Genomic DNA, 24,257 nt, shown 5'->3' on the forward strand with positions numbered 1-24,257 from the left:
GAAAGACACACACACACACACACACACAGAGGAATGTTCCATTTGCTCATTCACTCCCCAAATGGCCGCAACAGCCAGGCCTATGGGATGACGGCTTTACTTGCTGTGCCACAGCGCCAGCCCCAGTACAAAAACTTAACAAATCGCATTTCTTTTTCCAGCTGCATATTGTGGCTTGGTGAGGATGCGGCATAGCGGATTGTACCACAGCCTGTTCAGGGCTGTGTCAGTGACGTCCAGCCCCATTACAATAGGACTTAACTGAGAGACGTCTTCTGTGGACTTCATTATTCTGTCTGCCTTTGGGATAGGACCCTGGAAGTAAGATTGCCAGGGAGGGGCAGGGTGGTGCTGTGGCACAGCGGGTTAAGCTGCTGCCTGCAGCCCCAGCATCCCTTGTGGACGCCGGTTCGAGTCCCGGCTGCTCCACTTCTGATCCAGCTCCCTGCTAATGCACCTGGGAAAGCAGCAGAAGATGGCCCAAGTGCTTGGTCCCCTGCTATCCAGATGGGAGACCCAGGTGGAGTTCCAGGCTCCTGGTTTCATGGAGGTTTTGCCTTCTGTATTCATTCCACCAGCAGGTGTGGGAGTCCCTGGCTGCCCACGGTGTTGCCAGCAGAGAGTAGAGGGAGAGGACTCGCTCTCTCCCACCCACTGGTTCACTCCCGGATGGCTGGGCTGGGGCCAGCGCTAGGAGCTGGGGACTCAATTCCGGCCTCCTCTGTGGGTGGCAGGAAGCGAGCTATGGGGCCATCCCCCATCTCTGCTGTCCACGCTGTCCACCCGGTGCTACTCAGCAGGAAGCTGGAGCCAGGGGTCAGCCCGAGGCACTCTGATGCTGCATGTGGGAGCCCTAAGTTGCCAAACTCCCACCCCTACATTTTTTAGCACCTGGTAGAACCTAGCCCCTCTCGGTTTATCCGCTTTAAAACGAAACATCACCAAATCGGCTCTAGAACAAACACTCTGATCTCTAGACATTGATAAATAACCTGTTCACCACGGTGACGGCCTGTTTCTGGCCTTAGAGTCCAAGCGCCATCTGGTGGCCAATACAAGAAACAGCGTGTGTGTTTTTTTTTTTGTTTTTTTTTTTGTTTTGTTTTTTTTTTTTTTTAAGGAAAATCTATCCGATCAAAGTAGGCACAATTTCACACCCCACACACTTTCTGTGGCTCAGGTGTTTGAGCGTGGCATACCTAGATATTCTGGATGGAAGACGTCAGCCAGGGCCTCAGTCACCAGGCAGCTTGAATGAGGCGGCAGGCCCTTCAGTGAGGACGGTGGCTCATTCCACGCATCCAAGCGGGCTCACCCACACACCTGCCGTCAGCCGGTTGGGCCGCGCATGGAAAGGGGCGTTTGGGTGGTGCAGGGAAGGGGCTGGCTTGAGCTGCGCGGGTCATCTGGGGCGGTCACACTGCCACCTCGCTGCCTGCATCTGTGTCACCGTCACTACCGGTCAAGTCCACACCGCAGCCTGCAAGGCCTGGCGTGATGGTCTCTGCATTATCCGACGCCGCCTGCCCTTCTCCTGGTGCGCCCCGTCCCTCCTGGCCCTCTGCGCTTGCTCCCTCAGTGGGTGCGTCCCTGACTGCCCCTTGACTGGCCACGCCCCCGACGCCCGTCTTCTCCTGCCCCGGCTCCGTTCCTCACCACCTAACGTCATTCACTCACTCGTCATTTGCTCTCCGCACCAGAATGTCTAAGATGCACAGGGAGGGAATCGTGTCCCTAAATCCCCAGCACCAGACACATAGTACGTACTCAAGACGTGCCTTTTTTTTTTTTTTTTTTTTGACAGGCAGAATTAGACAGTGAGAGAGAGAGAGACAGAGAGAAAGGTCTTCCTTCCGTTGGTTCACCCCCCAAATGGCTGTTACAGCCGGCACTGCACCGATCCGAAGCCAGGAGCCAGGTGCTTCTCCTGGTCTCCCATGCGGGTGCAGGGCCCAATCACTTGGGCCATCCTCCACTGCACTCCCTGGCCACAGCAGAGAGCAGGACTGGAAGAGGGGCAACCGGGACAGAATCCGGCGCCCTGACCGGGACTAGAACCCAGTGTGCCGGCACTGCAGGCGGAGGATTAGCCTATTGAGCCGCAGCGCCGGCTCCAAGACATGGTTTTAAACAAATGTAGCACTGAATTTACTGTAGAACTTACCACATTAAAGTGAGTTGGTTCCTCCTTTAGTTCTTTTTTTTTTAAAGATTTATTTATTTGAAAGTCAGAAGTACAGAGAGAGAGAGGGAGAAGGACAGGGAGAGGGACAAGGACAGGGACAGGGACAGGGAGACAGAGAAAAATCTTCCATCTGCTGATTCATTCTCCACATGGCCCTAAGGGGCCAGGCCAAAACCTGGAGTCAGAAGCTTCTTCCAGGTCTCCCACAGGGGTACAGGGGACCAAGCACTTGGGCCATCTTCTACTGCTTTCCCAGGTCATTAGCAGAGAGCTGGATCGGAAGTAGAATAGTTGGGAATTTAACTGGTACTCATATGGGACGCCAGCATCACAGGGGGTGGCTTTACCTGCTATGCCACAAAAACAACCCTCCTCCTTTAGTTTTATTTACGTCATTGGCATGTGAACGCATCCTAAAAGAGAAAGAGATCTTCCATCCGCTGGTTCACCCCCCAAATGGCCACAACAGTCAATGCTGGGCCAGGCTGAAGCCAGGAGCCAGGAACTTCATCCAGGTCTCCCATGTGAGTGGCAGGGGCCCAAACACTTGGGCCATCCTCCGCTGCTTCTCCCAGGCCATTAGCAGGGAGCTGGATTGGAAGTGGAGCAGCCAGGACTGAAACTGGCGCCCTATGGGCGTTGTCATCCCAGGTGGCTGCTTAACCTGCTATGTCGTGGCGCTGGTTCCTCAAAATCGTTTTGCACCCAAAGAACCTGATCTATCAATCCCTGTTCCGCAGACGCCTTGATGAGCCCGCGTACAAGTCCTTTCCCCCGGTGTCGACCATGTCTTTCTACACGGAGCGTTCCCGCACGTGGGTTTACCATTGGCAGACACCAGTACAGCGCTGCGGGCTCCTGCCGCACCGGCCCTCCTTACTGCTTCCGTCTCGGTCCCCGCTGGGTGTCCTCTCACCTAGGACCGAAGGGCCCGCTGGGGCGTTTCTGCAGGGAAGGTCCAGGAGCCACGGCCTGCCCAGCTTCGGGCTGTGGGAATGGCTCAATTCACCCTCCTTTTATTTATGTATTTATTTTTTGAGAAGTGTTATTTTTTTTTCTTCCCCTTGAAAACCTGTGGTTAAGGATCACTGGTCATTTGTTCTCTTTCTTTCTTGTTTTTTTCTTTCTTTCTTATTTTTTTTAAGATTTATTTATTTGAAAGACAGAGTTACAGAGAGGCAAAGAGAGAGGGAGAAAGACAGAGAGAGGTCTTCCATCCGCTGGTTCACTCCCCAGATGGCCACAATGGCTGGAGCTGAGCCGATCTGAAGCCAGGAGCCAGAAGCTTCTTCTGGGTCTCCCACGCAGGTGCAGGGACCCAAGGACTTGAGCCATCTTCCACTGCTTTCCCAGGTCATAGCAGAGAGCTGGATGGGAAGTGGGGCAGCCGGGTCTCGAACCTGCACCCATATGGGATGCCAGCACTGCAGGCCGCAGCTTTACCTGCTATACCACAGCGCTGGCCCCTCTTCTGCATTCTTGAAGGACAGTTTTACTGGAAACAGAATTCCTGGTTGTGTGTATGTATATGCATGTGTGTATGTGTGTACATGTGTATGTGTGTATATATGTGCAGTATGTATGGATATTGTATATGTGTATATATATGTGTGGCTACATATATGTGTGTATGTACAGTTAACCAGTGACCTGTGGGAAATTTCCTTAGGGGCGGGCGTTGTAGTGGAGCGCGTTAAGCTACACCCACATCGCGACGTCAGAGTCCTGCCTACTCTGTCTTTACTCAGCTTCCGCCAATGCAGCTGGGAAGGCACAGCATGATGGCCCCAGTGTTGGGGTCCCCACCCCCACATGGGAGACCTGGTGGAGTTCCAGGCTCCTGGCTTCCGCCTGGGCTGGCCCCAGCTGTTGCAGGTGTGTGCAGAGTGACCCAGTGGATGGAAGACCCCTTTCTCTCTGTCTGCCTCTTTCTCTCCCTGTCACTGACATACACACATACATATATAAATGCTAATTTTTCCCCCTTAAATATCTAGATCCAGAAAGGGGAGAATGGCTGGTGCCATAGCTCACTAGGCTAATCCTCCGTCTGCGGCACCGGCACACCGGGTTCTAGTCCCGGTCGGGGCGCCGGATTCTGTCCCGGTTGCCCCTCTTCCAGGCCAGCTCTCTGCTGTGGCCAGGGAGTGCAGTGGAGGATGGCCCAAGTACTTGGGCCCTGCACCCCATGGGAGACCAGGATAAGTACCTGGCTCCTGCCATCGGATCATCGGATCAGCGCGGTGTGCTGGCCGCAGCCACCATTGGGGGGTGAACCAATGGAAAAGGAAGATTTCTCTCTGTCTCTCTCTCTCACTGTCCACTCTGCCTGTCAAAAAAAAAAAAAAAAAAAAAAAAAAAAAAAAAAAAAGGGAGGGGGGAGAAGACAGGATTCTTTCCCCTTTAAATCTTCCGGTGCAGCTGGCCCAGGCAAGTGTCTGCGTCGCTGCATCAGGGTGCTGCCATGCGCAGCCCAGTTCCGGGAGGACACAGGCGTTGGTGCCCACGCAGTCCCATGCACGCTGCAGCACGGCACCTCCTGTGGACTTGCTGCTGTCCTCTGTCGCTCTGCATCGGCAGCCGCATTGGTGGGTTCCTAGCACGTGTCGTCAGCTGTCACTGTGCGACAGCTGACCGCCCCACATGGTCTCCTTTTTCTGTTTCAGGGAGCGAGCGGGCAGGTGATCGCCTTTCCCCGGGCTGGGACCGAGTGTGCTCGGGGTTAGTGGCGCATTCGGGATTCCCCGCATCGCCCGCCGTCGTGCACCCCAGGGCGTGGCTGTGGAGGGATTTGGTGCTTTGCTTCTCCATCACCTAAAAACTGGGCGTCTCCATGTGCTTTTTTTTTTTTTTTTGACAGGCAGAGTGGACAGTGAGAGAGAGAGAGAGAGAGAGAAAGGTCTTCCTTTTTGCTGTTGGTTCACCCTCCAATGGCTGCTGTGGCCGGTGCGCTGCAGCCGGCGCACCGCGCTGATCTGATGGCAGGAGCCAGGTGCTTCTCCTGGTCTCCCATGCGGGTGCAGGGCCCAAGGACTTGGGCCATCCTCCACTGCACTCCCTGGCCACAGCAGAGAGCTGGCCTGGAAGAGGGGCAACCAGGACAGAATCCGGCGCCCCGACCGGGACTAGAACCCAGTGTGCCGGCGCCGCAAGGTGGAGGATTAGCCTATTGAGCCGCGGCGCCGGCCTCCATGTGCTCTTACGCGTTCAGCTTGATTCCTTATCCTGCGTCTCCATGTAGTGGGAGGAGTGGGTGCATTTCCTCCTCCTCCTCCTCTTCTTCTTAAGATTTATTTATTTGTTTACCTATTTGAAAGTCAGAATTACAGAGAGAGGGGGGGAGACAGAGAGAGATCGAGATCTTGCATTCATTCGCTCACCCCCTGAATGGCCTGGGCCAGGCTGAAGCCAAAAGCCAGGAGCTTCATCCGAGTCTCCCATGTGGGTGCAGGGGCCCAAGCACTTGAGTCATCTTCTACCGCTTTCCCAGGCCATTAGCAGGGAGCTGGATTGGAAGTGGAGCAGCTGGGACTTGAACCGGCGCCCATGGGGGATGCCGGCACTGCAGGCCAGGGCCTTAACCTGCTGTGTCATAGCACTGGCCCCTGGCTTAGGTTTTGGTGAGGAGCTCCCATCTCCCATTTGTGTTTAGGACTTCTCTATGCTTGGTGATTTCAGCAACATCTTGGAGCAGGCATTTCCCGAGGGTAATATCTGGGTTATTGTGGGGAGCAACTCGGACTAGACTAAGTTACTGGAATTAAGACTTATTCTATGCATCTGCTCTCCCACAATATGGCGCTGGGAGAGGAGAAAACAGCTTCTACACAGCTGCCTCCAGTTCAACTAATAAACTGTAGGACCTACTCCTGATTGGAGGAGAGCAGCGTACTCGGCGTGTGGGTAGCAGAGTTGGGATTGGTGGAAGAGGACTATAAAGGAGGAGAGAGACAACATGCACCAGGAACATCTAAGGGGAACATCTGAGGGAACACCTGAGCAGCCCCCGAGAGAGCCGGCCGGCGGTGTGCCGCTCCCCCGCGGAAGTGGGGAAAGTGGCAGGGGGAACCGCCCTTCCACGGAGGTGGAAGGGTCGGTAGCCAACCCGGGAAGAACCAGCAGCAAACCCGGGGAGGGCCGAGCAGACAAAAGAACAGCGCAGGGTCCTGTGTCGTTCCTCCACGAAGACGGGGAGCGACAGTTATATTAATGTCGGTAACTTGCTATAACACATTTGAACAGGATCTAGTGTGAGGCACTAAGAAGGATCAGACACGAGTTTGAAAAAGAGCTCCTTCTGGGTGGGGCAGCAGGAATTTTGGGAAAATCGAAGCAGGAGGGAACACCGAATCGAGGACGATGGAATGAGGGGCGTCTCACCTTCCAGAAGTCAGCCGTCCGCATGGGAGAGACGTGCTCTCAGAAGGGATGAGGTGCTGTGGAAGGTGAAGCCCACCGTGGCAGATCGTCCGCATCAATTTGCGAGGAAAAAACCTTAATTTTGTCCCTGCCCACTAGAAGACCAACAGTTCACAGCTAAAACACTAGAGAAAAACACAGCTCGATTGGTGAGGTCCAGACCGAAAAATCAAAATTGAGCGACGTCTCTGCCCGAGGGGTGCAGCCAGAAGTGGAGTTTCCATGGAAACTGTAAACACCTGGGATCCACATCCCAAAGCTTTTGCTGGAGGAACTGCGGCAGGAGGCGACACTCGGCCGTCCCAGGCTGGAGGTGACACTGGGCTGTCCCGGGCCGGAGGCGACACTCGGGACACTCGGCCGTCCCGGGCCAGTCCTGAGGACGAGGCTCCGCAGAGCAGGAGGCGGTGCAGGCACAGCACAGGTGGCTGGGTCCAGAGCAAAGGCCGTGGCGGCAGCCGCCACGGACACTCGCGGCTTTTTGCTTTCTGATTTTTTTTCCTGGAAGGACCAAGGATGACAGCGACTGCTCATGGTGAGAGCGTTTTGAGAAAGTTAGCGAAAGCCCAGGAAATGACGCGGTCGCTGGAATGCCGAGCACCGTGTTCTGGCCGGAAGCCACACTGCTTCGTTGTCATCTTGCTGCAAGGCTGATGCGGGAGACAGCCGTCTGTCTGGTCTGTGCAGACCCCGAGGCACTGCCGCAGTGTCCTGTGGTCTGTGGTCTGCGGAGTCTTTTTTTTTTTTTTTTTTTTTTTTTTTTTTTTTTTGACAGGCAGAGTTAGACAGAGAGAGAGAGAGAGAGAGAGAGAGGTCTTCCTTCCATTGGTTCACTCCCTAAATGGCCACTACAGTCAGCGCTGCACCGATTCGAAGCCAGGAGCCAGGTGCTTCTCCTGGTCTCCCATGGGGTGCAGGGCCCAAGAACTTGGGCCATCCTCCACTGCACTCCCGGGCCACAGCAGAGAGCTGGACTGGAAGAGGAGCAACCGGGACTAGAACCTGGCGCCCATATGGGATGCCGGTGCTGCAGGTGGAGGATTAGCCCAGTGAGCCACGGCGCCAGCCCTGCGGAGTGGTTTTCAACTGCTCAGCAGCAGGTCCGCTGTCCTCTCATCGGAGATGTGTGTATGACTCTTAGCCAGTAAGTGACATCTGGGAAGTGCAGCTGGGAGGCCAGAGTGATGCTTCATGGAGCCAGGGCGGGCTCAGAGTGGCAGCACCTGCCAAGCTGAGCTCACCAGAGCCATAACTGCAGAGGATGGGTGTGGAAAACGGCCGGGACTGCGCACAGTGGTCAACTGTGTGAGGGGGCGGAGGCGGGGCTTGTGCCCTGTGCTAGGCGCCCAGCTGTTCTGTCTGCTCTAGTGCACAGCCTGGATTTCACCGCCTCTCCCGAGGTGCTGGGCTGCCTGCCGTGACCTCGCCATCAGAGACTGGAGCGCTCTGGGCTGGTGTCCCACAGCGCCGGCCCCCGCTTCGCATTTTCAGTGCGGTGATGTTTGACACCTGAGTCCGTCAGCAGACAGCGGTGGGGACAGTGCGCAGCCAACGCAGGAACACAGGAGCAGAGGCTTCCGAGGGTGCGGGTAGAGCCGGGGGCCCTTTTCTCCCTGGGTGAATCTCTCTGTGGGACTCCGGTTTATGCAACTTCCAAGGACAACCAAAGATAGAGGACAAAGGTTCTCTGTTTGAGGCCTGCCTCGTTCTGCTGGAACTTAACATACTTTAAAGTATTTGTTTGAAATCAGAAAGGGTATCCGTGGCTGATCTGTGACCAGGGATGGTGTTAAAATTAAAACTGAGACCAGTTCAATTGAATCAAGTTTCGGTGAACAAGAAAACCGTTCCGGATCCAGGCAGTATTCCACACAAAGACGGTCCCTGCTCTCCCCTCCACTACCCGGCGGTGAGCCACTTTTAGAATCATAAAGACAGGAGCCGACCTACAGGGCTTGCCTGATTGGTGCAGTCGGGCATTTGCCTTATTTAGGCATAATACAGCAGTGTTCAGCCTGGGATTGGCTGAGGCTCAGCTGCTCAGATCCAAGGGTTAGCTATTAGCCGAGGGGGGGGGGGGATCATGTCCAGGCAGAGATCAACAGGAGATCTACCACCTGCAACAGCCAGCGTTGGATCAGGCTGAAGCCAGGAACTCTGAACTCAGTTTGGTTCAAGTACTTGGGTGGTAGGGCCGGTGTACTTGAGCCATCATCTGCTATCTCCCAGGGTGTGCATTAGCAGGAAACTGAGTTGGAAGCAGAAGAGCCAGGACTCAAACCAGGGGCTCCGACACGGGATGCGGGTGTCGCAAGCAGCATCTTAGCCGCTGTGCCGAACACCTGCCCCCTCGAGGTTCTAAAATAGAATGATACGAGGAGAGCGATAAAGGAAGCTTGCAGGAGTGGCTCCTGTGGGTCAGCACAGTCTCGATGTGCGTCCCAGGGCGACCCCACAGGACCATCACTCTCCCCTCATCCCTGGAACAGGCCATTAAATGCTAAACGTTGCCAACTGCAAAGCACACAAGCAAACATGGACAGACACACACTTTTTTTTTTTTTTGGACAGGCAGAGCCAGACAGTGAGAGAGAGAGACAGAGAGAAAGGTCTTCCCTCCGTTGGTTCACCCCCCAAATGGCCGCATGGCCGGTGCGCTGCACGGATCTGAAGCCAGGAGCCAGGTGCTTCTCCTGGTCTCCCATGCAGGTGCAGGGCGCTAGCACTTGGGCCATCCTCCACTGCACTCCCGGGCCACAGTAGAGAGCTGGACTGGAAGAGGAGCAACCGGGACAGAACCGGCACCCCAACCGGGACTAGAACCCGGTGTGCCGGCGCCGCAGGCGGAGGATTAGCCTAGTGAGCTGCGGCGCCAGCTGACACACACACTTACCTAGGAAAAGCAGGGAATATTACCTGGCACCTTGCCGTGCTGTTCAGGATACAGATCTTTTGCAATCTAAGTGCAAAGTAAGTGCAAGAGCCAGTTTTTAAAAAAATCAAATGTATTTCTAAGAAAACATCGCTAAGGGAGAGCAGCACTAATTCAACCATCTGGTAAACAGGAACACCCTGAGATTAACCTCAGCATTTGATCACTGATATCATTATTTTCTTTCTGATGAAAAAGTGCAGCTCAGTACACACAGTCTTGATAACCCAGGTTGCATTTTTAAGTCAGTTTATAACTGTTCAGCAAGGTTACACACTGGGCTTCTTTGTGTCACACTGGCTGAAAAGTGATGAGCGCATCATCCAATTATTAACTTGGAAAGTCTGTAATTTGTGATTATAAATGTATAAAACCCTGCTTACTGCAAGCAGTTGGTTCATGTAGGTTTGTTTTCCTCTGTTCAGCTGGAATAAATTGGTCCAAACCAGTACCTGTGTTTCTTTTTATTTTTTTTATTTTTTTATTTTTTGACAGGCAGAGTGGACAGTGAGAGAGAGAGAGACAGAGAGAAAGGTCTTCCTTTGCCGTTGGTTCACCCTCCAATGGCCGCCGTGGCCAGCGTGCTGTGGCTGGCACACCACGCTGATCCGATGGCAGGAGCCAGGTACTTCTCCTGGTCTCCCATGGGGCGCAGGTCCCAAGCACTTGGGCCATCCTCCACTGCACTCCCTGGCCACAGCAGAGAGCTGGCCTGGAAGAGAGGCAACCGGGACAGAATCCGGCGCCCCGACCGGGACTAGAACCCGGTGTGCCGGCACCGCAAGGCGGAGGATTAGCCTAGTGAGCCGCGGCGCCGGCCCAGTCCCTGTGTTTCAAGAGCTGAGTTGGCCCAAAGTGAACTACAAGCTGTCTTCATGTGCAAACAAATGGTAGACTGTGTCGCTCCCCGTCTTCGTGGAGGAACGACACAGGACCCTGCGCTGTTCTTTCGTCTGCTCGGCCCTTCCCGGGTTTGCTGCTGGTTCTTCCCGGGTTGGCTGCTGGTCCTTCCCGGGTTGGCTGCTGGTCCTTCCCGGGTTGGCTACCGTCCCTTCCACCTCCGTGGAAGGGCGGTTCCCCCTGCCACTTTCCCCACTTCCGCGGGGGAGCAGCACACTGCCGGCCGGCTCTCTCGGGGGCTGCACAGGTGTTCCTTCAGATAGATGTTCCCCTTAGATGTTCCTCGTGCATGCCGTCTCTCTCCTCCTTTATAGTCCTCCTCCGCCAATCCTAACTCGGCTGCCCACACGCCGAGTACGCTGCTCTCCTCCAATCAGGAGCAGGTTCTGCAGCTTGTCAAGTTGGTGAGAGGCAGCTGGGTAGAAGCTGTTGCCTCCTCTCCCAGCACCATATTGTGGGAGAGCAGATGCATAGAATAAGTCTTAATTCCAGTAACTCAGTCCAGTCCGGGTTGCTCCCCACAGACTGTATGCATGAGTAGCCGTTATGGACGACAGAATGCAAGTGCCTCCAAAATTTAAGAACAGAGGGGCCGGCGCTGTGGCGTAGTGGGTAAATCCGCCACCTGCAGTGTCGGCATCCCATATAGGTGCTGGTTCGAGTCCCAGCTGCTCCTCTTCTGATCCAGCTCTCTGGTATGGCCTGGTGTTGAGGTGGATTTGTTCTGAGAGGAGGAGCGTGGTAGGGGCAAGAGGCACAGAGTCACCACACAGACCCCGAGAGTCGGGTGAAAGCAGGCCTGAGGTGAGCAGCCCGCAGACTCGTTTATTTCAGTTGCTACAGCAGCTTAAATAGCCAAGGCAGCCAATCCGGTCAAGGGGCAGTCAATGCCCCAACCAATCACAGCCTGTTGCCAGCAGGCTCCGTTGCCAGGTGGGTTTGGAAGCCATTCCCGAGTAACTGACGCTGGCTTTCCAGCGGCCATCTTGGCATGGCCTTCTCATTCCACCACAGCCTGGGAAAGCAGTGGAGGATGGCCCAGGTCCTTGGGCCCCTGCAGCTGAGTGGTAGACACAGAGGAAGCTCCTGGCTCCCGGCTTTGGATGGGCACAGCTCCAGCTGTGAGTGAACCAGCGGATGGAAGACCTCTCTCTCTCTCTCTCTCCCTCCCTCCTTCCCTCTCCTCTCTGTGTAACTCTTTCAAATAAATAAATAAATCTTAAAAATAAAAGAAAAAGAAAAAGGAAATCCTGCCACTTTATTATCTTTGTTTTTTAAATACCATTTAATAATTTTTGATAATGCCATTTTAATAAATGTGAGATATCTGGTTGAGGGAGGGGCAGGTGTTTGGAGCAGCAGTTATGTCACCCTGCGTCCCATATTGGAGTGCCCGGGTTCAAGTCCCGTCCTGCTTCCCATTCCAGCTTCCTGTTAATGCCCTGGGAGGTGTAAGACCGCGGCTCAAGTAGCTGACTCCCTGCCAGCCTAGTGGGAATCTGAAATTGGGTTCCCGGCTCTGGCTTTGGCCTGGCCCAGACCTGCAGTTGAAGCATTTGGCAAGTGAACCAGTGAATGGGGCGTCTCTCTTGTCTGTCACTGTTTCACTACCTTTCAAATAAAAATTTTTGAAAAATTTATTTATTTGAAAGGCTGAATTACAGAGAGAGGGAGGGAGGGAGGGAGGGAGAGAGAGAGAGAGAGAGAAAGAGAGAGAGAGAGAGAGATATTGTCCATCCGCTTGTTGATGCCTCAAATGGCTGCAATGGCCGGGGCTGGGCCAAGCTGAAGCCAGGAGCCAGGAGCTACTTCTGGGTCTCCCATGTGGGTGCAGGGGCCCAAGCACTTGGTCCATCTTCTGCTGCTTTCTCAGGCTATAGCAGAGAGCTGGATCAGAAGTGGAGCAGCAGCTGGGACTCGAACTGGTGCCCATATGGGATGCTGGCACTGCAGGCGGCAGTGGATGGAAAATCTGTCTCTCTGCCTCTGCCTCTCTGTAACTCTGCCTTTCAAATAAATAAAATCTTTTTTTTTTTTTTAAAGTTAACTACTGTATTTTTTAAAAAGATTTATTTACTTGACAGGCAGAGTTACAGAGAGAGGTAGAGACAGAGAGAGAGGTCTTCCATCTGCTGGTTCACTCCCCAGATGGCCGCAACAGCCGGAGCTGTGCCGATCTGAAGTCAGAAACCAGGAGCTTCCTCTGGGTCTCCCACGTGGGTGCAGGGGCCCAAGTACTTGGGGCATCTTCTACTGCTATCCCAGGCCACAGCAGAAAACTGGATGGGAAGAGGAGCAGCCGGGACTTGAACCAGCATCCATATGGGATGCTGGAGCTTCAGGCCAGGGTGTTAACCCACTGAGCCACAGCACCAGCCCCTCAATTAAATAAAATCTTAAAAAAAAAAAAAAAAAAAGTTTAAGGCCCAGACCCCCTCATTTCAGTCTACCAGGTGTCAGAAATGGAAAAGAAATCATTATATAAACATGAAAACCCAAAGCGACTCCACATCACCCTGGGAACCGGAGTAGGCCCACCCCTGAGCGCAGGCTGCCTCAGTAACTGCACGCGGCCCCTGGCGCCGGGGAAACCATTTTGCCTCTTGTTTGCGTCCCAGACACCATCACTCTCTCAGTAGACATTCAGTTGAATGGATTTTGGTGGAAGTCACCAGGTCTCTGGTGATATTTACACAGGGGCTCAATTTGTCAACTGTTTTCCTACACATCTATATTTTGGGCACCTTTGTGTGTGGAGCTGTTTTTCTATAATCAAAAACAAACACAAAGGTTTACAGATATTTTTAAGTTCCCTGTTGTCTTTGCGGAGTGGAGCAGAGAAAGGTGTGTGTTCCCTTTGTCAGGGGAACACCTGCTTCAAAGACTGCGCCTCTGAACGGCAGAGTGCCCAACGATTCGGCAAACCAGCCCCTCCCCAGCCCCCAGCCCGTGGCATGAGCCAGGACTGAAGGCAGCCCCACCCCCAGGACGGGCTTGCACTTACAGCGGGCCCGGGTTGCTGAAAGCTGGCCTGGCACTCACAGCTCGGCCACATCATTCTCCTGTTGGGCAGAGACCACCCTGGAATATCAGCTTCAAGGCCACTGGAGACCACGAGGTCAGCAGTGTAGAGCAGAGCACGGACAGGTACCCGGAAGCACAGAGGGTGGGCGGGAAAGGAGATGCCTCGAGGTGTCTGAACGACATCACAGCCGAGCTGGACGTGGCCCCGCGAGGCTGGATGGACAGTCAGAGAGGGGGAGCTCATGTGAAGGGCTGGGGTCAGCCTGCTCCTTGGGGCCTTGCATGGTGTGGACCGCAGGGGCTGCACTTGAGCAGGGCAGGGGAGAGGTGAGGGGAGGCCTGACCCAGCAGGGCCTGGTACGCCATGCTGCTCTGTGGCCACCTGGGGCCGAGCGGGCCGCAGTATAGTGTATCACAGGCCTCACCACACACACACACACAGACACCATCGAGTACTTGGGGGGGGGGAGGCGCGGGCAAAGCTGGGTGAAGCTTTAATCAGAAGTCAAACCGCAGCAGACACAGACAGACACACTGAAGGGAAGGCCTCAGGGTCCGGGCGTTTGGGAAAGGGTCTGCGAGAAGTCGCACGTTCTCAGGGAGAAGCTGGAAGTTCCAGCTCTCCACGGGCAGGGCGCCCGCCCAGCAGACACTGCCTGCGTGGGACAGGGGTGCTCTCTGCTGGCCACGGGTCAGTGAGGCCTGTGGGAAACCGCGCAGCAACAGGGGGCCAGGAACACGCAGCGCAGCCCTAAAGCCCACCCCCGCCCCCCACCACAGCCTGCTCTGGGGGGCTCTGGGGGCCCTCTCTGTGTCCCCGCTACTCCGAGTGCGAGGATGGGAGGAACTAAAAGCCCAGCGGTCTCTGACCTGAGGGAGTGGAGGTGCGAGGTGCACAGGGGCTTTATCCTGTGGTCAAAGGCTTTGGTGGGGGGTTCATTTTCCATCCCTTTTCCAAACGCTGAAGTCGTCGGGAAGCTTTGCTTCTCTCTCCAGCTGCAACCCAGGCCAAGTGCCTGCCGCCTGCCTTGTCTGAGGTCAGGAGACCACACATCCCACAGGTCCGGTTCTCTGCAGGAGTTAACACTTCCAAGGAAAAGTTCAGCAGCCTCACGCTTATCTTCTTTATTGAACAAACCAATCCTGGGAGAAGGGACTGCGTTCTGAGACAGGGGTATGTGGGGAGGGGGTGGGGAAGCCCTGGCCGGGGGGGGGGGGGTCATTTGTAAAACTCGTGCTCCTGCTCATCCTTCTTGATGACGGTCTTGTAGGCTTTCTCGAAGTCCTTGGCCAGGACGATGTAGCGGTTCTCGCGCACGGCCAGCATTCCACTCTGTCGAGGAACAAAAGCTGCAACCTGCTCCCCGCACGCCCTGCCGCGGGTGACCGCACAGCAGCCTGGGGGAGAGGGGCCCTGCCCGCCCCTGCCAAGCCCGAGAGAAGTCGCCACTCACCTCCTGACAGATGGAGTTGATGTCGGCTCCTGAGATCTTATCCGGCCGGGCCACGTCTGCAGCGGTGCGTTAAGGAAGCCACTTCCCATGTGGTGGGGGGGACACCTGGGCTGGAAGCCATCCCTGTCACAGCCCTACTCGCTGGGCCTTGGCCCCCGTCACAGCTGGGATGCAACGGCAGGGGCCGCGGCCCTCCCCCTCCCTGAGCAGGATACAGTCTTCCAGGTCAACCTCCTCCGACAGGTTCATCTTGCTGGTGATGGTGGAAAAGATCAACCTCTTCTGGCGGCGGTCAGGGAGCGGGAATTCGATTTTGCGGTCCAGGCGTCCCGGCCGCAGCAGAGCAGGGTCCAGGGTGTCTGCTCTGTTTGTGGCCATGATCACCTGCATTGGGGGCGGGCGGCTCAGACGGCTGTCCCCACACCCTCCCCGACTCACACGCCACCCCTCCCCGGGCCCACCCGGCCCCCAACCTTGACGTTGACGTTCTGGTCGAATCCATCCATCTGGTTGAGCAGCTCCAGCAGGATTCTCTGGACCTCCCTGTCCGCTGGGGAGGGCAGCACCGTCAGTGCCGGGCACCGGGGCTGACGAGGCTGCCCGAGCCCTCAGGCCGCGCGTGGGCGTCACTCACCCCCTGTCTGGGCATCGAATCTCTTGGTGGCGATGGCGTCGATCTCGTCTATGAAGATGATGGCGGGCGCGTTCTCCTTGGCCAGGCGGAACACGTCGCGGACCATGCGGGGGCCCTCGCCCAGGTACTTCTGCACAAACTCGGAGCCCACGACGCGGATGAACGCAGCTGCGGGCAGGAGGGCGAGGGTAGACGTGAGCCTCCCCCGGGCCCGTTCTGCTTTAACTGAGACCAGGGTTCTCTGAAGTTGTCCTTTCCCGTGGACACCACTCCCAGCGACTGGGTCATTCTCTCACGCCCAGGGCAGGGCCCAGCTCCAGCCCCCGGGCCTGGTCCTTTGCTTGTGCCCCACAGCGACACTTGAACCCACAAGTGTTCTGCCCACAAGTGTGGTTTTTTGGCCCCATATTTAAACAGGGATGTGGTCCACACGGCAAGACTTCACACCGCCCTGCCACAAGCTCCAAGTTCCCGTCTGCTACGTGGACTTGCTTTTCCGTCCCTGAGTCAGGGACCACGGGCCCGTGTCCTGACGTAGCTGACAACCATCAGTGGGGCTGAAGACGGGTTTGTGGGGACCCTCCCTTTGGACTTGTTTCTTAACATTCAAGCTGTTTCTCAGTGACTGTGTGGCGTGCAGCCGTCACACAGGGGACACCGTGCAGACACATGGGCCAGGTGGTTTCTGTCGTGAACTGCAGGCCTGCCCTGCTCACCCGGCTCCGGCGTCCCTCCTCCCCAGCCCCGCATCAGCCAGGGGCTCCCCGGCCATCCTACCCTCGGGTTTCTTTTTCTGCTCTAAGCCTGTACAACCCCGCGCTGTGATCACAGGCTGATCACAGGCCGCTCTGCAGGTGCCCGCCCCATCCCACGTGAGGCCGCCTCCGCCCCTCCGGAACTGCCCGCCAGCTGGCCTCCACCTGCAGCTTCCTGTGCCTCCCTCACCCCCTCGTCCTCCCTGTCTCTCAGGAGCTCTGCCTCCCTCCGCCCAGCCACCCTGGATGACCACCCTGGGAGACTGAGCCCCCATCTCAGCTCGGTCTTCCCTGTCCTCCACGGTCAGCTGGCTCCCTGGGGAACTTTCCCTGTCGCTCCACACTCCCGCCCCCTCCCGGTCTCCCTACCTCTGCCGGGGACAGATCACCCTCGGACCCACGCAGAAAGAAGATGGGACACAGAGCCAGAGCCCCTCAACCTCTGCCCCTGCTCGGCCAAGCGGTCCGTCTACACTGCCCTGGCGCTCGGGACAGGAGAGGCTCAGCGGTAAGCGGACCCGTCTGGTCGACTCGGAAGTCCCCGGGAGTGCACCACGGTTCACTTCCTGGTTTTCCTGATTGTTCTGTGGTTCTGGGCCAGGAGGGATCTGGGAGAAGGGACACAGAACTCTCGGAAATCGTTCTCTTCAAAATTATTTTCAGAAAATATTTAACAACAGAAAGTTTAAAAAACTAAAACACTTCTCCTTATGAAGAATTGCTTGACCACAGAATTGAAAATAAGGCCAATGAAATGTTAAACAAACAAAACATCAAAAAAGCTAAATTTAAAACAAGGGGGCTGGGGTAGCAGCACGGTGCCACAGTAGGTTAAGCCTCTGCCGTGGCACTGGCATCCCATATGGGCGCTGGTTGAGTCCTGGCTGCTCCTTTTCTGACCCAGCTCCCCGCTACGGGCTGGGAAAGCAGTGGAAGATGGCCCAGGTGCTTAGGCCCCTGGGGCTTCCTGGACCCTCCGCACACCACCAGCGTTCTGGGCTGGTTCTCGTCCCGGGGCAGGGCCTGGCAGGGCCCTCGGGCCACTTTTCCTGCTCACACACAAAGCAAACTCCCATCCCTGGGACCTCCGAGACAAGGACTCACTGGAGTGCTTAGGACTCAGAGGTTTGGGGTTAGCCTGCTTGCGACCCAATCCTGGCCCTCTCGTTTGCCAGCTGGTGACCTCGCACAAGTGCCGATGCGTAAAGTGGAGATGACAAAAGTACCCTGGGGGTACATTATCCCGGGGGCTTCTGTGAGAAGGCGATTATTAATCAAGTAAGACGTGTGGAGGCCGAGAGCCGCTGCTGTTCCTCTCCGTAAACGGCATCGAGACCATCCTCCCAACACGAACACCCTGAGGGCTGAGGGCAGGCGGAGGACAGGACAGCGGGCACCACCACAGCTCCTCCCTGCCTCCTGCTACCTCCCATGTCCGCACTCTCTTCCAGCGCCCACAGCAGCTCCGCCGAACCCTGGCCACCATCCACACACTTCGTCTACCCTGCCCCTCTTCCTGGCCAGCAGACGGCCTCAGCTGTCACCCCAGGGAGACACTGGAGCCCTCACATCAGAACTGCTCAGCTCCCTGTCCTCACCGACAATGGGCCGTCTCTCGCCGCCCCCTCCCCCGCTCCCCAGGGGTCTCTTCCTAGCTGTCACCGCCCTCTGTCTCACCCTGTCACCTTCCCTGCAGCTGGCATCATGCCCGCCATCTACCCTGTCTTAGCAAGGAAAACCTCCAGGCAGTCCCTTCGTGACTGCTCTCCTTAACGTAAATCCCACCAATGACGAGACGCCCTCAGGAACGGGAGCCCCATGAACGCCAGCTTGACTACGGAAGTGAAGTGCATATGAGAAAACAGCTGAGCCCTCCAGCTGTCCGGCAGCCTTTACTCCGCCTTCCTGTTAGCATCAGCCGCTTTAGCTTTCAGCAAGTCTAGTGCCCACCCTAACATGACTGCCTGGTAACGCGTCTCCAGCCACAGCACTGAGAGCACACCGGTTCTGTCCATGTTTCCAGCTGAGTGTGACGGTCAGTGAAACTCGGGGCGTCCCAAGCCGCTATCCCTCAGTCCTGCAAGGTCACCGGTGCCTGCTGGCTGACCGCGCTGGAACCTGGGACCCGCCTGGCCTTGCTCCCTCTCCCGGCCCCGTGTGGTCGGTCGGAAAGCCTGCCACTTGCACGACCGAGTCTGCCTTCTCTCTCCAGGGCACCCAGGACCTCTGCACACGGCTGCCGCTGCCTGCCCCTGGGGTGAGAGTCTTCTACTTGGTTGTCAGGTGCCTCGCAGACCCGTCGTGGTCTCTTCAGCCTCGCCTCGGCGCCAGTCACGCACCACTGTCTGGTCTGGGCCCCCACCTTAGTGGGTACTGGCTGGGCACTGGGCAGAGACCAGAAACGAACCTCGTGGCACTCACAGTCGCACTCTGGGCCTCTGCCACAGGCCTCTCCCCGCTCCCCGTGTCACATGCCCTCCCGCCGTGTGCCTGACCAACTCCTCCCTGTGCCTCACCTCCTCCGAGAAGGCCTTCCTGGGGACTCCCAGGGACGACAGAGCACCCCGCTTAGCCGTTCTCGCCACACCCAGCACCTCGAGACACAGACTCCGTTCCCTGCCTATCTGTTCCAGCGCTGCCCCCACGGAGATCCCGCCCCTCTGAGGGACGGAGGCTCTGTTCGGTCATCGCCCTGTCTCCAGCACCTGAACACATCCCGGCACACAGCAAGCGCTCGATAAACAGCCACTGCCTGCCGGAGCCCCAAGTGTTCGGTTCTCTTTTCCCCCAACTGAGGCACCTTTGCATTCCAGCATAAGTCCTGGCGTAGAGGAAGCGCGGAACAGTGCTGAGCCAGAGTCCCCAGCGCAGCGGCTGACGCCTTCCACCCGCTAACATGCGCCCGGCGCGGACCTGGACGCTTTACCGCCAATCTAATTTTCCAAACACTCAAGAAAAGCAGGCGCTGTGATCACCTCCCCTGGCGGCCGAGGACGGAGTCACAGAGGGGCTGACTTACTGAGGAGCGCGAGCAGCTGGCAGATCCGCCAGCTTTCAAGCCCAGGCAGCCTGGGCCGGGAGACTCGCGGCTCAGCCCCGCTCCACTGCTCCCTGGCTCGCGGGTGCAGAGTCTGAGGCTCTGCAACCGCAGTACAGTGACCTCCTGGCACTCTGCTCTGGCACTTCCAGTAAGAAACGCGTTAACAAACACGCTGAGCACATAGGCGCGTGCACGAGTACGCGACACGAGTTTCACAAAACAGCAGGAACGCGCGCTTGGTGGAAGCCCTTGCCGTCTTCTGTTCTAGCTCGTGTCTTACAAAGCCTGGCTGGGACCCACCAAATTCAGCTCTGATTACAACAGGTCACGGCCCCTCACAGGAAAAGCACTGGCTACGCCGTGCGCTCTGTACAATCACCCCGTGGAATCGGCCTCTGCTTGTGAGGCACCGAGGCACTGCACAGGCAGGGAAGGCACGCGTGCGCTGTGGCCCGGAGCCCTTGTTTGGGAACACGGTGCCTTGGCGCTGCCTGGGGAGCCTGAGCCAACCTGGAGCCAGGTGAAAGGGGCGGGGCAGAGCTCAGGGGCCGGGGGAGAGACCCACCTGTCGTGTGGTGTGCCACCGCCTTTGCCAACATGGTCTTCCCGCAGCCAGGTGGGCCGTACATGAGGACGCCTCGGGGAGGGTCGATGCCGATCTGAAACCCGGAGCAGGAACGATGAGCCAGGGAGCCCCACGGCCCCGCCCCGCCCGGCCCCGCCCCGCAGGCCCCTCCCTGCCGCCTCACCTGCTTGTAGAGCTCGAAGTGCGTGAGCGGGAGCTCCACCGCCTCCCGCACCTCCTGCTTCTGGATGTCCATGCCGCCGATGTCCGCGTACATCACGTCCGGCTTCTGGTCTGGTGGGAAAGCAGAGCTGGGGCGCCCGGCCTAGCCCTCGGGGGCCTGGGCCCCCCCTCCCCCCCGGGCCGGGCTCCCCACTCACCCGAGGTGAGCATCATGATGCTGCTGTCGGCCTCGGGGGGCAGCACGTCCACCAGGGCGTTGCTGTGCTTGTGCAGGGCCACGGAGGCGTTGGGCTTCAGCAGCTCCCGGTCAATGGTGCTCAGGATGCGCACGTAGTAGTTGGAGCCTTGGGCAGGAGACAGGAAGGAACGGGGAGGATGAGAGGGGCCAGCGCCTTGCCGCTGTCGCCCTCCCATCCCGGCGACCTCACGGTGACGCCCTCCAGGCTGCCAGTGTCTCTCACTCACACCCTGCCGTCCGTCCCCCACGGCCACGCTAACGACTTCCTTATCTGTCTGCGGCCCTGACTCTCTCGAGCTCCAGGCTGCGTGTCCAGCAAGCTTCCCCCGGATTTCTGTCACTTCCTGGGTCCCAACACGACCTCAGCATCTCAGCTGCTCCTGGTTCTGTCCAAGGAGACCTCCTGCCCCCTGACCCCCAGCCAGAGCCCCAAGCCTCATCCTGGACCTTCCCGCCCCACACCCCCACAGCCCATCAGTTACTACAACCTTCCACCTGGCCTCCCGTCTCTACAACCAGCCCCGCCTCCGCTCGTCAGGACCCTTGCTCTGATTCACCCCCGTCCCCTCCATCTCAGTCCCTGCCCGACTCGTCCCTGGCTACGCAGCCTCCACCCACCCCCTCCATTTACGCTAGTGATGCAGGCTCAGTCTCCAGCCCGACAGTCAGCCTCCCAGACAGCTCCCTGTGATGTGCTGAGCCGACATCCGTGCCGCTCTCCGAATCCCCTCCACCTGTGGCACCATCTCAGGGAGGGCCCCACGGCCTCTCCTAACCCCCCCCCCCCCCCAAGGTCAGATGCAGGCCTTCTCCTGGATCTCTCGGCCCTCACACCTCACGGCTCAGTGGTTCAACATCAGGCTGTTCCACACCTTTGCCTTCAACCCTTACAAGAACACAGCTTGGGGAGCCAGCATTGTGGTGTGGCCAGTAAAGCCGCCATCTGCAATACTGACATCCCATATGGGCGCCAGTTCCAGTCCCGGCTGCTCCACTTCTAATCTGGCTCCCTGCTAACGCGCCAGGGAAAAGCAGCAGAGGGTGAGCCGAGTGCTTGGACGCCTGCACCCACGCAGAGAGCGACCACGTGAAGCTCCTGGCTTCAGCCTGGTCCAGCCCTGGATGCTGAGCCATCTGGGAGCCAATCAGTGGATGGAAGATCTCTCGCTCTGTGTCTCTCCTTCTCTCTCTGTAATTCTGCCTTTTAAAAAATCTTTAAAAACAAAAACACAACTTGGTCCAGAGGAGCACGGGACAGGAGAAAAGACAGACTAAGGTACGGGACACAACCGTCCTGAGGGCAGCTTGGACCTGTGTGAACCAGGGCAGCCACAATGTGTCAAATCCTTTCCACAGCCCGGCCCCCTGACACTCGGCTCATGGTTTCAAATCACAGGCAGATGCAGGAGCGGCTGTGGAAACAACTAGAGGGGTCTGACTAGAATTCTGCTTAAATCAACAGACTGGGACAGAACAGAAAACATCAGAACCCACCAGACGGGGTAAGGCAACACACGCTTCCTTCGCAGAAACTTCTGTCTGAAGCGTACACTTAAACAGTCAGAGACAGGGATGGACACCCTCAACGTAAAATCCATTTCTGCTTTTGGATCAAACTAGTCTGAGGACTACCACCGCACCACCACGCCTCAGAAGACCCTGGTACAGGAGTGGGCGTTTGGCACAGTGGTTAATACACTGACTGGGGTTCCCGCAGCCCAGATCAGAGTGCCTGGGTTCGAGTCCCGGCTCCACTACTGACTCCAGCTTCCGGCTAATGCAGGCACTGGGAGGCGGCAGGTGACGGCTCGCGTTCTTGGCTTCCTACCGCCCACACGGGACACCTGCACTGAGCGCAGCCTGGTCCAGCCCAGCTGTTGCAGGCATCTGCATGGACACTGCGTCTCAAAAACGAAAACGCGAGCACGTGGCAGACGGCAGTTGCTGGCGCACGGCAGGCAACAGGTGAGTGGAGGGGGGCCCCGCCCACCGACGCACCTGTGGTGGAGCCCACGATGGCTGTGTTCTGATCCACAGCCTCCAGAAACTGCCCGATGACCAGCGGGATGCTCTGGATCCGCTTCACCTCCTCCTGGGCGTGCAGGAACTCCTTCTTCAGGTTCTTCTGCTCATCCTTGATGTACTCCTCCTGCACCTCCAAGAACTCCAGCTCCTGCTGCAGCTTCTGCGGGCGAACAGGAGAGGGCCTGGGGGTAGCTCCGCCGAGCGGGAGAGCGACCAGGACGGCGATAACCTGGGCCCCGCGCCGGGCCGGGCTGGGGCACGCGTACCTTGTAGCGGCTGTACAGGTCCTCCAAGTCCTCAGGTTCAGGCCCCAGGAAGGAGAGGCCTGTCTGGGGCCGGGATACGGACAGCGCCGGGATCTCATCCTAGACCAAGGGAGAGCGCTCAGGCGGGACGAGGAGAAGTCCACCCGAAAGCATCCCGAGCCCCCGCCCCACTCCTCCGCGACCTCTCTCAGCCCTAAGAGGCTCCCGAGATCCTTCAGTCCTCCAAACAGATCCTGGGACCCTCGCAGCCCCACGCCCACCCCCCCGGGCTTCCAGGGACTCCAGCCCCTTCAATAGGTCCCTGACGTACACTTGCCCCCGACGCATCTCCCGCTATCCTAAGGCACTCAAAACATCCCAGCGCCACCCAACCTCCAACTAGGGTCGAAATGTCTCATTAACTCCTTACCAGACCCCAGTACTCCCAAACCCCCTTCAACAGGCTCCCAGGGTCACATGTCTCTCCCAAGCAGGTCGTTGAAGTCATAGAGTTCTGCCAGTACCCAGCTTCCCCCCAAATTCATGTCACAGGCTCCCAACTCGCACTAGACCCAAGCATCTCTCAGCCAAGCCAACTGATAACACCTCGCCCCCGGCTCCGTCCCGCGCCACCGCAGCCGACCAACCCGGGACGTAAGTCGGCTCCCCGGCCAACCCCTCACATCCCTCGGCTGCGCGGTCACGTCCCATACGCCGCTAACCACGCGACCCACGCCAGCCCCGCCGAGCCACCTAAGGCGCTAAGCACCCCAGCCAGGCCTCGCAAGCAGCCTCCAATCTCCGCCATCACGCACCACCCCGGCCCCGCTGGCTGAGCCGCATCGCCCTCCTAACGCCATCCGGCCAGCAGGGAGGCCTAGGGAAGGCACAAAGCTCTCCTCCGAGGCCTTATCACCCAGGCCCGAGCTGGGATCCTCGGCGACTCGGCACACCCCTCCTCGATCCTGGCCCAAACCGAGAACTCCAAGTCCCCGCCGCACCTGAGCCTTCTCCACCAAGATGCCTATTTCCTCCATAGTGACCAAGCCGGCCTCTGTGTGGCCCGGCCCGGTCCAGTCACGGCTTCCGTTGACGACACCGGAAGTCCACAGGCTAAGAGGATTCTGGGAAACGTAGTTTGAGACGTCGCAGAGAGCCGGCTGGAAGGGCGGGATAGGATGAAGGGTAGGAGGGCCTCGTCCTGGACTCCGCCCCCCAGGCACGCTCATGCGCTGTGCGTACCCAGCGAGCGCGCGCCGGCTCCGAGCGGTGCGCATGCGCAGTAGCGCACGGGGCAATGCCGCCGCGGTGCCGGGGCTGTATAGCTGTTTCAAGCGGGGACGTTTTCAGGGCTCCTTAGAGTCTAGTGGCCGAGTTCTCTTTGCTCATGTGTAGCGGCAGGCCTGGAGAAGCTTTGAGTCGGGTTCCGCGGAGGGGGGCTTTTAGAGGATCTTCAGGTGGGCGTCCCCCAGAGCGGTGCCTCTCGCAGGGCTTGAAAGGCCCGAGCTGACCCTCAGGGTGGCGCTTGAGGCGCCCCAAGCCCATCGGCCCGTGGGGAGTGCTCGGGAATAACGCACGGGGCTCCGGCTCTTGTCCCGGCTGCCAGCTCCCTACGGTCGGCCTGGGACAGCAGTGGAAGATGGGGCAAGCGCTTGGGC

At 57.8% G+C, this 24,257-nt stretch overlaps 1 protein-coding gene across 1 annotated transcript; it reads right to left on the minus strand.

Annotated features, from left to right (window-relative positions):
- Positions 1-14,570: 14,570 nt before the first annotated feature.
- PSMC4 (proteasome 26S subunit, ATPase 4) lies at positions 14,571-23,659 on the minus strand. Its single transcript, XM_002723263.5, has 11 exons — positions 23,601-23,659; positions 22,621-22,719; positions 22,328-22,514; positions 20,289-20,435; positions 20,093-20,202; positions 19,909-20,002; positions 15,549-15,716; positions 15,388-15,464; positions 15,130-15,298; positions 14,915-14,970; positions 14,571-14,793 (listed from the first exon to the last, which is right to left on the minus strand). Exons 1-11 carry the CDS (start codon positions 23,634-23,636, stop codon positions 14,680-14,682), a joined length of 1,257 nt encoding a protein of 418 aa, XP_002723309.1. The 5' UTR covers positions 23,637-23,659; the 3' UTR covers positions 14,571-14,679.
- Between the last annotated feature and the right edge of the window lie 598 nt (positions 23,660-24,257).

This window comes from Oryctolagus cuniculus, chromosome 18 (assembly GCF_051225735.1).
Source record: "Oryctolagus cuniculus isolate XC-2025 breed Fujian yellow rabbit chromosome 18, ASM5122573v1, whole genome shotgun sequence".
NCBI classification, from domain to species: domain Eukaryota; kingdom Metazoa; phylum Chordata; class Mammalia; order Lagomorpha; family Leporidae; genus Oryctolagus; species Oryctolagus cuniculus.